The 12,472-nt window shown below is 35.8% G+C and overlaps 1 protein-coding gene across 10 annotated transcripts in view; it reads right to left on the bottom strand.

Moving 5' to 3' along the window:
* Window positions 1–12,472, bottom strand: part of GPHN (gephyrin) — a 546,412-nt gene that overhangs the window by 338,987 nt on the left and 194,953 nt on the right. For all 10 annotated transcript variants that reach the window (XM_069596839.1, XM_069596846.1, XM_069596847.1 and 7 more), the window contains one exon: window positions 2,150–2,207. In XM_069596839.1, coding sequence (XP_069452940.1) covers window positions 2,150–2,207 — 58 coding nt within the window. The remainder of the gene's footprint in view (window positions 1–2,149; window positions 2,208–12,472) is intronic.

The raw sequence follows: 12,472 nt of genomic DNA, 5'->3' as shown, positions 1-12,472 counted from the left end.
TCAAATTCTCTGAAGTTGCTTTAGATGTAATAACAAGAACTGATGGGAAAAAAAATCACTTATATGTCATCCATGAATCATGCTTTTTTTCCCCCAAGGAATCTCTTGAGGAATAACTGTCATAATTCTAGAATCTTAAAAAATCATAATAAAAAACTACTCTTTTAGAGAGAAAGTCACTACCAAAAATAGGCAACATTTCTGCTTATTAATTAAATTAATAAAAGAGTATATTCATCCTCTGTTTCTAGGATGGACCTTCCCCAAAGCAACAATTTTGGTCCACTATTAAGATTTCATATAACTCTTTTAGGTAATTCCATTTAGTAGCATGGCTCAACTAACTTTTGTATAATGAAAAATCTCAGTATTAACTGAAAGATGGAATTATCTTTCTTTTGAGTTACAGGCTGATTAACATAAGGTTACTTAAGAGGAACCTCAAATTCAGTAAGTGCAGAACTTACCCACTTCCTCTCAAACATTCCTTTTTCCTCTCCTCTTTAGATTAACAGCAACACAATCTACTTAGATTCCCAAGCCAGAAACCTGAGTCAATCTTTCCGCTTTCACTTAGATATTCAATAAATCACCAAGTATGGTTGATTCTATTTTCTTAAATAGTATTTCCTGAATATGAGTTCTTTTTCTTCAACCTCATGGCCATGCCTTAGTTCAAGTCTCAATCACTGCCTATATTCCTGCAATCTGGTTTCCTTCCTTATAAATGGAACCTCTTCTTCTCCACTGAAATAAGATCTCTCATTTATCAAAATAAAATCATCACCCTGATTATGCCACTTTCTTTCTTAAAATGACATAACGGCACTCGATGGTTTTCAGTTTCTTAACATGGCATAAAGGTTCACTGCCAGTCCTACATCTCAACAGTCTTTATTTTATACCCTATGATCTGTTGTCATATTATCTCCTATTTATGATTTCACAAATGCCTCTGCTTCTGTATAGAATTTCAATTTGCTCAGTATACCTCTTGGAAAGATTTTGCTGACTATCTTTGTTGAATAAGTGTCCTACCTATGTATTCCATAGAATATTTTCTTTGCTTTTATCATTTAACACATATTACAATTATAAGAGCACCTTTAAGCATCACAAAAATTAATTTCAACAAGCTCAGTTTTATTAATTCCCATTTTATCTTCTGAAAAATGAGGGATCTGGATTAGACTTAAGGTTCTTCCCAGCTAAACTATTTTATTAATTTATATCAAGTTGGAAAGAGTGTTTTGACATGCCTGACTTTTCTCCCCAACTTTCTGCTAGAATATAACCATGGTATTAATTCCTGATGTTGCCCATACAAAACACTTGAGATACTGAAAGTAACAGAATATAACATAAAGATTAATGAATTTAACTTATTTAAAAATAATGTAACCAATTAAAGAACTATTTACTAACAGCTTGAATTTATTGAAATTGATTTAGAAAAGTGTGATCAAATCAAAGTTAACAATTTAAGATCTTTACATGTCATTGTTAACAGTTTAACTCAGTCTTGTTTATCCTTGACTACTGCTTTCCAGTTGTTAAATTTTCTTCATGGAAAACATAGTAAGTTCAGTTCTCATTAGATTTTAAACTGTTTTTAGAGAAGGGCCACACGCTATGTTAGAATACTAACAATCCACAGAATTTAGTAAGATGTAAAGACAGAAAAATGTGACTATGCTGTAATATTCAAGGAGTAACGTCAATTTTTCAGGTACTATACTGTTTATTTTAAATTGAAATTGGCCAACTGTGTTATCAAAGGAGCCAGAAAAATTTACTATAAGACTAATATTATTTACCACTGGTGAGAGACTATACGAAAAAGAAATTAAAATGATAAAGAAATACTTTATGTACAATAATGCTTATATACAGTGCTTTCTTAAGTAAATTTTCAATGAGTTTTACAAGAAAGGGTTCCTTTTTTGATTTTCCTACCCTGTATTGATGATGGTAGATAAAATCTGATGATGATTATCTGATATGTATATTTTAATTCAAACAGAATAACTGGGAGTTAAATGATATCCCAACACAGGTAAAGATTCAATAGTATAAAGAAAAGAACTTGTTGCCCACCTTCCCTCCAAGATACTAAGTTTTTGTAGAGGTGAAAAGTGCCATACTATACCTTGATTTCTTCTATTTCATCTGGTACTATCTTGTATGCTGATATAGTCCCACCCAACCTGAAATTAGGAGAAAAAAATATTCTCAAAACCAGCAACAGTGTATTAAAAAATATGGACTATTTTTGCCATTAGCAGCTGAGTGCCACCAGTAATTGCCCATTACCCACCCCAATAACTGTGGAGGAGAAAAACAACCATTTTGTGCTCAGGTTTCCCATATAGTAGTTTAAAAAGACAGATAATAAATGACTACTGAAGGAGGAAATATAAGTTAGATTTTTAACCATAATTAAGCTTCTCTTATTGATGGTTTTTATGATGCTCAAACTGTCATTTTGATTAATAGATTCTGTCACAACTAGGATGTATCAAGAACAGTACTGACATTTCTGTTTTCACGGCATCATGAAACACAGCTACGTTTAAAATACTTATCAATTCAACATACCATCAGTATTCTACGGCAGTGCACTCAGGTAGACTGATTCCAAATTTCATGTTATTTCCCTTACAACATTCTGCTTTCCTGACTCAAGGAAGGACAATGCTAGAAGTCGAAGTAGAGTAATTTACTCTAGTCAATGTGTGAAAGTATTACTTTGGCAGTAACAGTGGCAGTTATAGCAATAACACTACAGTTAGCAGCATACTGAGTATTTACTATATGCCAAACAATTGTCAGGTTTCACATGGTTTTTTTTTCTCTCATTTAACTCTAATAAATTATAATAAGGATTATGAAAAAATGAGACAAGCAATTTTTGAAAGTCTCACAACTAGAAATGGCAGACTGGGCTTAAAGATAAGCAGTCCTATCTTCCAAAAATTGATAAGCAGATTCTTAAATTCATATGGCAATTTAAGGGACACAGAATAATCAAACAATCTTAAAAAGATGAAAGTTGGAGGATTTATATTTTCTGATATAAAGTTACTAAAAAGCTACAATAATAAAGACAATGTGGAGCTGGCATAAGAATAGACATACAAAGCAATAGAGTACAACTGAAAGTCTGGAAACAAGTATCACATTTACGATCAGCTAGCTTTTGTTTTCCTTTTATTGTAATTTACTTTTTGCTTATTAAATAAATTTTATTTTATTGTAAATATTGTAATTTGACATTTTAACCATTTTTAAGTGTACAATTAAATGATAAATGATGGGCAACTATCAGTACTATCTATTTCTAAAATTTACCCACTACATAAACAGAAACTCTATAAAAAAAAAAAAAACAACTACATAATCATTAAGGAATAACTTCTCATTTTCCCCTACCCCCATTTCCTGGTAATTACTAACCAACTTTATCATTATGAATTTGACTATTCTAGGAAACTCACAAAGAGAAATCATACAATATTTGTCCTTTTGTGTCTGGAAAATGTTACTCTGCCTAGTTTTCAAGCTTTATCCACACTGTAGCACCGTATCAGAACTTCATTCCTTTTTTATGACCATATAATTTCCACTGTATATATATATATATACCATATTTATTTATCCATTCATCTGCTAATGGAAATCTAGATTGCTTCAATTATTTGGCTACTATAAATAATACTGCAATAAACATTAGCATACAATACCTGAATCTTTCTTTCCAGTTCTTTTGGATATTTACCTAGGAGGTGGAACTGCTCAATCATATAGTAATTCCAAGTTTAGCATTTGAAAGACCACCAAACAGTTTTCTGAAGTGGCTGTACAGATTTTATTCATACATTACCACCAAGAATGCATGCTGCTGCTGCTGCTGCTGCTGCTAAGTCGCTTCAGTTGTGTCTGACTCTGTGCGACCCCATAGATGACAGCCTACCAGGCGCCCCCGTCCCTGGGATTCCCCAGGCAAGAACACTGGAGTGGGTTGCCATTTCCTTCTCCAAAGAACGCATGAAGGTTCCAATTTATCCACATCTTTATCGATACTTGTTATTCTATTTTTTTAATGGCTACCCTAACGGGTATAAGGACTTCCCTGGTGGCTCAGAGGTTAAAGAGTCTGCCTGCAATGCAGGAGACCTGGGTTCGATCCCTGGGTTGGGAAGATCCCCTGGAGAAGGAAATGGCAACCCACTCCAGTATTCTTCCCTGGAGAATCCCATGGACGGAGGAGCCTGGTGGGCTACAGTCCACAGGGTCGCAAAGAGTCAGACACGACTGAGTGACTTCACTTTCACTTTCAATGGGTATAAAGTATCTTTTCATATTCTTATTGGCCACTTGTATCTCTTATCTAAAGAAATAACAATTCAAGTGCTCTGACAATTTTAAAATTGGGTTTTCTTTTTGCTGGTGAGCTGCAGGAGTTTTCTTTTTTATGTATTCTGGATATTAAACCCTTATCTAAGACATTATTTCCAGATATTTCCTCTCATTCTGTAGATTGTCTTTTACTTTCTTGATAATAGACTTTGAGGCACAAGAACTTTTAATTTTGGTGAAGTCCAGTTTATGTACTTTTTTCTTTCATTACTCACCTTACTGGTGTAATGCATAAGAATCAATTGCCAAATCCAATGTCTTGAAGGTTTATTACTACATTTTCTTGAAAGTGTTTTATTATTTTAGTGCTTCTATTTAGGGTACTGATCCATTTTGAGTTAATGTTTGTAGATGGCATGAGATACCATTTTAAGTTAATTCTTTTCCATGTGGAAATCCAATCATTTAGCACCATTTATTTCCCAAAGCTCTTCTCACAGCTTTGACTCACCACCCTTCTCTAAAGTCAGTTTTCCATGGATACAGGTTTATTTCTGGATCCTTAATTTTATACTATTGGTCTATAGGTCTATCTTTATTTTTAGATGCTATTTTAAATGGAGCAGCTTTAAATTTGCTCTTCAGATTGTTCACTGCTGATATGTAGAAACAAATGATTTTCCTGTGTTGATCTTTTACTCTGCAACTTTGATGAACTTGATTATTGATTCTAGTAACTTTCTTTTGGATTCTCCAGGATTCTCTATACACAGGATCATGTTATCTATGAATAGAGATAGATTTACTTCTCACTTAACCGTCTGGATACCTTTTATGTCCTGCCTTTGTCTAAATACTCTGGTTAGAACTTCCAATGCAATGTTCAGTATCAGTGGTAAAACTTTCCATTTTTCACAATTGCATATGATGTCAGTTGTGGGATTTTCACAAATGCTTTTTATCAAGTTAAGTAGGTCCCCTTCTATTTCTAGTTTTCTGAGTGTTTTTACCATGGAGAGATGCTGGATTTTTGTTAAATGTTTTCTCTGTGTCAAATGAGATGATCATGTGGTTTTTTGCCTATCTTTCTATTAATGTGGTATATTATAGTAATTAATTTTCTCATGTTGAACTATCCTTGAATTCCTGGGGGTAATCTGACTTGGTAACCATATATAATCCTTTTAATACATTGTTGGATTCAGTGCCTTAATATTTCCTTGAGTCCTCAAAAAAAAAAAAAAGGATTATACATGGAGACCAAATCAGATTAACCCAGGAATTCAAGGGTACTACAACATAAGAAAATGTCGAACTTTCTTTGGGATTGGACTGAAAACTGACCTTTCCCTGTCTGTGGCCACCGCTGAGTTTTTCAAATTTGTTGGCATACTGAGTGCAACACTTTAACAGCATTATCTTTTATGATTTGAAATAGCTCAGCTGGAATTCTATCACCTCCACTAGTTTTGTTTGTAGTAACGCTTCCTAAGGTCCACTTGACTTCACACTCAAAGATGTCTGGCTTGAGGTGAGTGATCACACCATCGTGGTTATCTAAATTAAAATTCATTAGAAATATAAATATTTAAAGGTAATTCAAAGCTTCTCAAAAATAGTTTAATTTTTCTCCCCAAGTCTATAGTTCTCCCCAATTTTTGCTATGATAAATGTTAATTGATCCAGTAGTGCATGTCAGAAGTGTAAAAATCTTTTAAATGCCTATCTTCTCAACCCCTACATAACACTCCCTGGTGTCTCAGATGGTAAAGCATCTGCCTACAATGAAGGAGACCTGGGTTCAATCCCTGGATTGGGAAGATCTCATGGAGAAGGAAATGGCAACCCACTCCAGTATTCTTGCCTAGAAAATCCCATGGTGAGAGGATCCTGGCAGGCTACAGTCCATGGGGTCGCAAAGAGTCAGACACGACTGAGTCACTTCACTTTCACACAATTTAATGACAGTCATATTTGTCATAATTTATCTGGAAAATATTCATTCCTCCATTTTCACTTTATTACTTTAAGATTTTATTATTTCTAACCATGGTTTTAGGAGTATCCTCATCATAGCTGTACAAACCTTATCTTTCTACGATGTAATTTTTGCCATGTCACACCCTAATTAATTAATGGGCAATACCTTAAGAAGTGTGACAAAAATTCCTTTTATAAACTTGACTCCTTAAGTCTATTTCTTGTTTCATTTCTTGTCACCGCTTCATAATACCTGTTTGTTACAGCCATGCCCAACTGTCAGTAGTTTCATAAATGCATTAGGCGATCCTTTGCTTTTTGTCTCTCAATTACCTGTATCTTGAATATTCTTCTCCATCCTCAAAACTTCAAATCACCATTCAGGAATCAAATACCGCTTTCAGAACACTTACACACACTCTGGAAGCAGAAATAGGCCCCTCCTCTACTATGACTAGTGCCTTACTCATATTTGCATTATAGCTTTTGTTCTATTATTGTAATTATCTGCTTAGAGATCTATATTCTCCACTAGATAATGAAGGTACAGATTATATTTAAATTTCTTTCTATACTTGGCAAACAGTGAGTACTTATAGTTTGAAAAATCAGCACACATTTGGTGAACGAATGAATTAGTTCAGGGGAATCAGACCTATGACATTTCACCAAGATCCTCAGCAAAAATCTTTTTTCAAAGCAGTATCTCCAGACTTCTGGATCAACATGGCGAAGTAGGAAGATGTGGAAATCAACATCCTGCATGAACACATGAAAAATACATCTATATCACTCTAGGAGGTGGGTCAAAACAGATCTTGGTTTATGGAAGAGAGTGTTCTGCTTATGTTTTCCTCTAGGAGTTTTATAGTATCCAGTCTTATATTTAGGTCTTTAATCTATTGTGAGTTTATTTTTGTGCATGGTGTTAGGGAGTTTTCTAATTTCATTCTTTTATATGAAGCTGTCCAGTTTTCCAAGTACTACTTATTAAAGAGGTTGTCTTTTCTCCACTGTACATTCTTTGCTTTTTTTGTGATAAATTAATAGATCATAAGTGTGGGGGGTTATTTCTGGGCTTGCTTTCCTGCTCCATTGATCTATAAGTTAGTTTTTATGCCAAAACCATACGGTTTTGATTACTATAGTTTTGTAGTATAGGCTGAAGTCAGGCATCTAATTCTTTCCACTCTATTTTGCTTTGGCTATTCAGTCTTTTGAGTTTCCATACAGACTGTAAAATATCTTTGTTCTAGATCTGTGAAAAATGCCACTGGTAATTTGATAGGGATTGTATTAAGCCTGTAGATTGCTTTGGGTAGTACAGTCGTTTTCACAATATTGATTCTCCCAATTCAAGAAAATGGTATATTTCTCCCATCTGTGCCATCTTGATCTTAAAGTTTTCATCAGTATCTTATAGCTTTCTGAGTACAGGTCTTTTGTCTCCTTAGGTAGGTTTAATCTTAGGTATTTCATTCCTTTTCATGTGATGGTAAATGGTATTGTTTCCTTAATTTCTCTTTTGCCTTCTATACTATTGATGAGAATGTAAACTGGCACAAACACTATGGAGAACAGTATGGAGGTTCCTAAAAAAATAAAAAGAGAGCAACCATATGATGTAGCAATGCCACTCCTGGGCATATACCTGGAGACAATCATAATTTTAAAAGGTACATGCATCCCAATGTTCACTGCAACACTATTTTAAATAGTCAGGCCATGGAAGCAACTTAAATGTCCATCGACAGAAAAATAAAGAAGATGTATTTCAAATACAATGGAATATTATATTATTCAGCCATAAAAAAGAATGAAACAGTGCCATTCGCAGCAACATGGCTGGACCCAGAGACTGCCATACCGAGTTAAGTATGACAGAAAGAAAACATCATATGATACCACTTTTATATGGAATCTAAAATATGGCACAAATAAACGTATCCACAAAACAGAAATACAGCCACAGATGTAGAAAACAATCTTATGGTTACTGGGGTAAAATGGCTGGGGAGAAGGATTAACTGCTAGATTTGAATGGACATATACATAACACTATGTATAAAACAGAACTAATAAGGACCTACTGTATAGTACAGGGACTTCCACTCAATTTAATAGCCTATATGGGAAAAGAATCTGAAAGAGTGGATTTGTTGTTCAATCACTCAGTCATGTTCGACTCTTTGCGCTGCCATGGACTGCAGCACACCAGGCTTCCCTGTCCATCACCATCTCCCAGAGCTTGCTGAATCTCATGGCCATTGAGTTGGTGATACCATCCAACCATCCTGTCCTCTGTTGTCCGCTTCTCCACTTGCCTTTGGTCTTTCCCAGCATCATGGTCTTCTCTAATGAGTCAGCTCTTTGCATCAGGAGGCCAAAGATGTAACCACCTGATGCCAAAGAAAGAGTGGAGATATATATATCTGTGTGTGTATACATATATATATATATATATGTATGTCTATATATATATGTGTGTCTATATATATGTGTGTGTATATATGTATATATAAAATTGATTCACTTCACTGTACAACAGAAAGTAACATTGTAAATCAACTACTGTTGTTTAGTCACTAATCATGTCGGACTCTTTTTTGACCTCATGGACTGTGGCCCGCCAGGTTCCTCTGCCCATGGGATTTCCCAGACAAGAATATCGGAGTGGGTTGCCATTTCCTTCCTCAGGGGAGCTTCCTCACCAGGGTTTGAACCTGCATATCCTGTACTGCAGGCAGATTCTTTACTGTATACTCCAATTGAAAAAAAAATTCTACATAAGGAACAATCTTCACTAAAAACTAATGAAAACTGGTGTAAAGACTCCTATACAACTAAGGCTGTAAGACAGATCCACAAGAAATCACATAGCAGGAGACATGATCAGATCAGGCCTTGTGTCCCTGGAAGGGGACTTGGAGGAAAAGGGAGATTACAGGGGTGGAGAGTCTTCTGAAGAGGAAGTGGTTCCAGCCACATATTGGGTGTCCAAGCCCTGGGATCTGACACAGGTTAACTCCGTGGCATCTTGAGCTCTGTTGGGACTAACGGGAAGGCTGTAGTCAGCATGGACTTCACTCATAAGGAGGCTGGTTCACTGCTCCCACAGAAGAACAGAGAGGGATAATTAGGACTGCACAAGTGGCTACCCAGTTGCCCACAATAGCCCCAGCATGTACTCCAGCCTGAGCTAAGCCAATACTACAGCTTCACTTACTTTTATGTCACAGTCACACACTGGATTGAGGGTTTTGGCAACTGGAAAGAGCTCAGGTGTGGATGCAGAGTTTATTCAGACCTGGGCAAGTGTCTGAGCATAGCATGGTGGATAATATTTACTGAGAATGCATATCAGAAGAAATCTTGATCTCTGACAGTGGCCAGACTATCAAAGCCTGCATCCTGATATACATTAAGAGGTTATGTGAGCTCTGCCTGTCCTGTGGCATGGCCCTACAACAGTACAGGGTTACTGGAGACTAGGAAGGACCATGAGGCTATGGGGGAAAAGACTAGGCCAAAATGATTTAAAAATAAATGAGGTACCTTTATAAAAGATGCTCAAAGTTTGATCCCTAAAAGCCTTTGGTTAGAAACTCCCCTCTTTAATATCTATGAGTAACAGCCAAGCTCACTAGGCTTAAATGGATATTTTTTTAATCTCATCATTCTCCATTATTTTGGTAAATGAGAAGAGTTTCTGTTCCAACTTTATCAAGGAAGGAAAAACAACTATAATTTATTGAGAATTTATAATGAACATTATACTAGGCATTTTTACATATACTGTCTCAGTACAGTCTCTATGTATGGTTCATGAAGGTTAATTTGCTTAGGGATATAATCTCATGGACAGACGAGCCTGGTAGGCTGCAGTCCGTGGGGTCGCAAAGAGTTGGGCACAACTGAGCAACTAACACTATAGACAGCTAACAGGAGAAAAGTGTCATTTACCTACATCTATCTCATTTCAATGCTGAGATCTTTTGCCCCAGATGGTGCTAGTGGTAAAAGAAACCATGTGCCAATGCAGGAGACTTAAGAGACGTGGGATTGATTCCTGTGTCAGGAAGACCCCTTGGAGGAGGGCATGGCAACTCACTCCAGTATTCTTGCCTGGAGAATCCCCATGGATAGAGGAGCCTGGCTGGCTACAGTCCATAGTGTTGCAAAGAGTTGAACACAGCTGAAGTGATTTCGCACACATACTTGTGTCAGATAATACTTATCTTAGAATTAAGTTTTCTTATATAAATGTTATTCTAAAGACAGTAGTCATGTATGGATGTGAGAGCTGGACCATAAAGAAAGCTAAGTGCCGAAGAATTTATGCCTTTGAACTGTGGTGTTAGAGAAGACTGGAAAATCCTTTGGACTGCGAGAAGATCCAACCAGTCCATCCTAAAGGAAATCAGTCCTGAATATTCACTGGAAGGACTGATGCTGAAGTTGAAACTCCAATACTTTGGCTACCTGATACAAAGAACCGACTCACTGGAAAAGACCCTGATGCTGGGAAAGATTGAAGGTGGGAGGAGAAGGGAACAACAGAGGGTGAAATGATTGGATGCCATCACTGACAGGATGAACATGAGTTTGAGTAGGCTCTGGGAGTTGGTGATGGACAGGGAAGCTTGGTGTGCTGTGGTCCATGGGGTCACAAACAGTTGGACATGATTGAGCAACTGAACTAAAACAAAGAGAATGTTCTTCAGACTTCAGTTCATGTAAACATTAGAAAATTAAATTATCATTAAGAATATTAACTTAAATATATTCTTAAATTCAAACAACTCATACAGATGATCACTGGAATACAACAAGTTTTGTTATAATGACTTACAAATTAAAAGATAAATAAATTTAGAAAGGACTTAGAAAATCTTTTAAGATCTTTAACAATTTGACCTGACCATTAGTACTTAGTATACTGTGTTCAAGCCTTTTATTTATAAGAATGCTGTTGCTCTTATTTGCAGTTTAATCTGTTTTATAATATTATATTTAATAAACACAAGTGAAATTTCCTTGCATGTATTTCACATAATACAGTTACAGTAAACACAAAGAACTCAGAGATTATATGATAATTTGCCTAGGACTAACATAAATTAATCTCTTGCTGATATGCAAAGTGTATAATCCACAATTAAATGAGACTGGAGAGTAGAATTTAAATTATCGAAAACAGAAACATCTGTGAGTCTCTAAAGCTTTATTTACAAAGATTCTTTTGATAATGCTACTAAAATTCTGTTAATCTATTTGCTAAAATAACATGCCTAAACACTTTTGTTCATTGATTCAATACATACTTATTGAGTATATATTATATGCTAGGCATGTTCCACGTATAAGAGAGAAGGCAGTGAACAAAACAAATCTGGTATTTATACTTATGGATCCCACTTCTATCAGGCATACAGGTATAAATAAACAAATAAATAAGATTTTAATCCAATAAGATCTATGAGGAAAACAGAAAAGCCAGAATGATGTGTTAGCATACACAAGATTGAGTGGTGCCAGTTAAGCTCTGAGAAAGTCATAACTTAAACTAAGGTCTGATATTAATTCTGAGTAACTGTATATATTCAAAGTACTAAAGCTATTCTAAAAATGAGCAAAAACTTATAATTCAAAAATTTCTCTAATTTAATGCCAGTTTTATCAACACTGAATTTAAATAAGTGAGATTGTACATTTCTATATCACTTGGTCCAGGCTGAAAGTAACCTGACTTTCTCTCTCCTGCCTCCTTTCCTTCTTTGCCTTTCCTTTATCTTTCTTTCCTACTCCAATGCTATCCCAGGTTCAGATAAAGATCAACTGTATGCTTACCCTAGGCATTACCTGGGTTTCCAAGGAGCATTAGTGGTAAAGAACCTGCTTGCCAATGTAAAAGACATAAGAGACACAGGTTTGACCCCCCAGTCAGGAAGATCCCCTGGAGAGGGCAAGGCAAACCACTCCAGTATTCTTGCCTGGAGAATCCCAGGGACAGAGAAGCCTGGCAGGCTATAGTCCACTGGGTCGCAAAGAGTCAGACATGACTGAAGCGACTTAGCATGCATGCAGGCATTACCTAAGCACCTCCAGAGGAAATACCAATAACAAGGTGATT

Source organism: Ovis canadensis, chromosome 7 (genome assembly GCF_042477335.2).
Source record: "Ovis canadensis isolate MfBH-ARS-UI-01 breed Bighorn chromosome 7, ARS-UI_OviCan_v2, whole genome shotgun sequence".
In the NCBI taxonomy this organism is placed as follows: Eukaryota; Metazoa; Chordata; class Mammalia; order Artiodactyla; family Bovidae; genus Ovis; species Ovis canadensis.
This window is presented reverse-complemented; position numbering and strand designations above follow the sequence as displayed.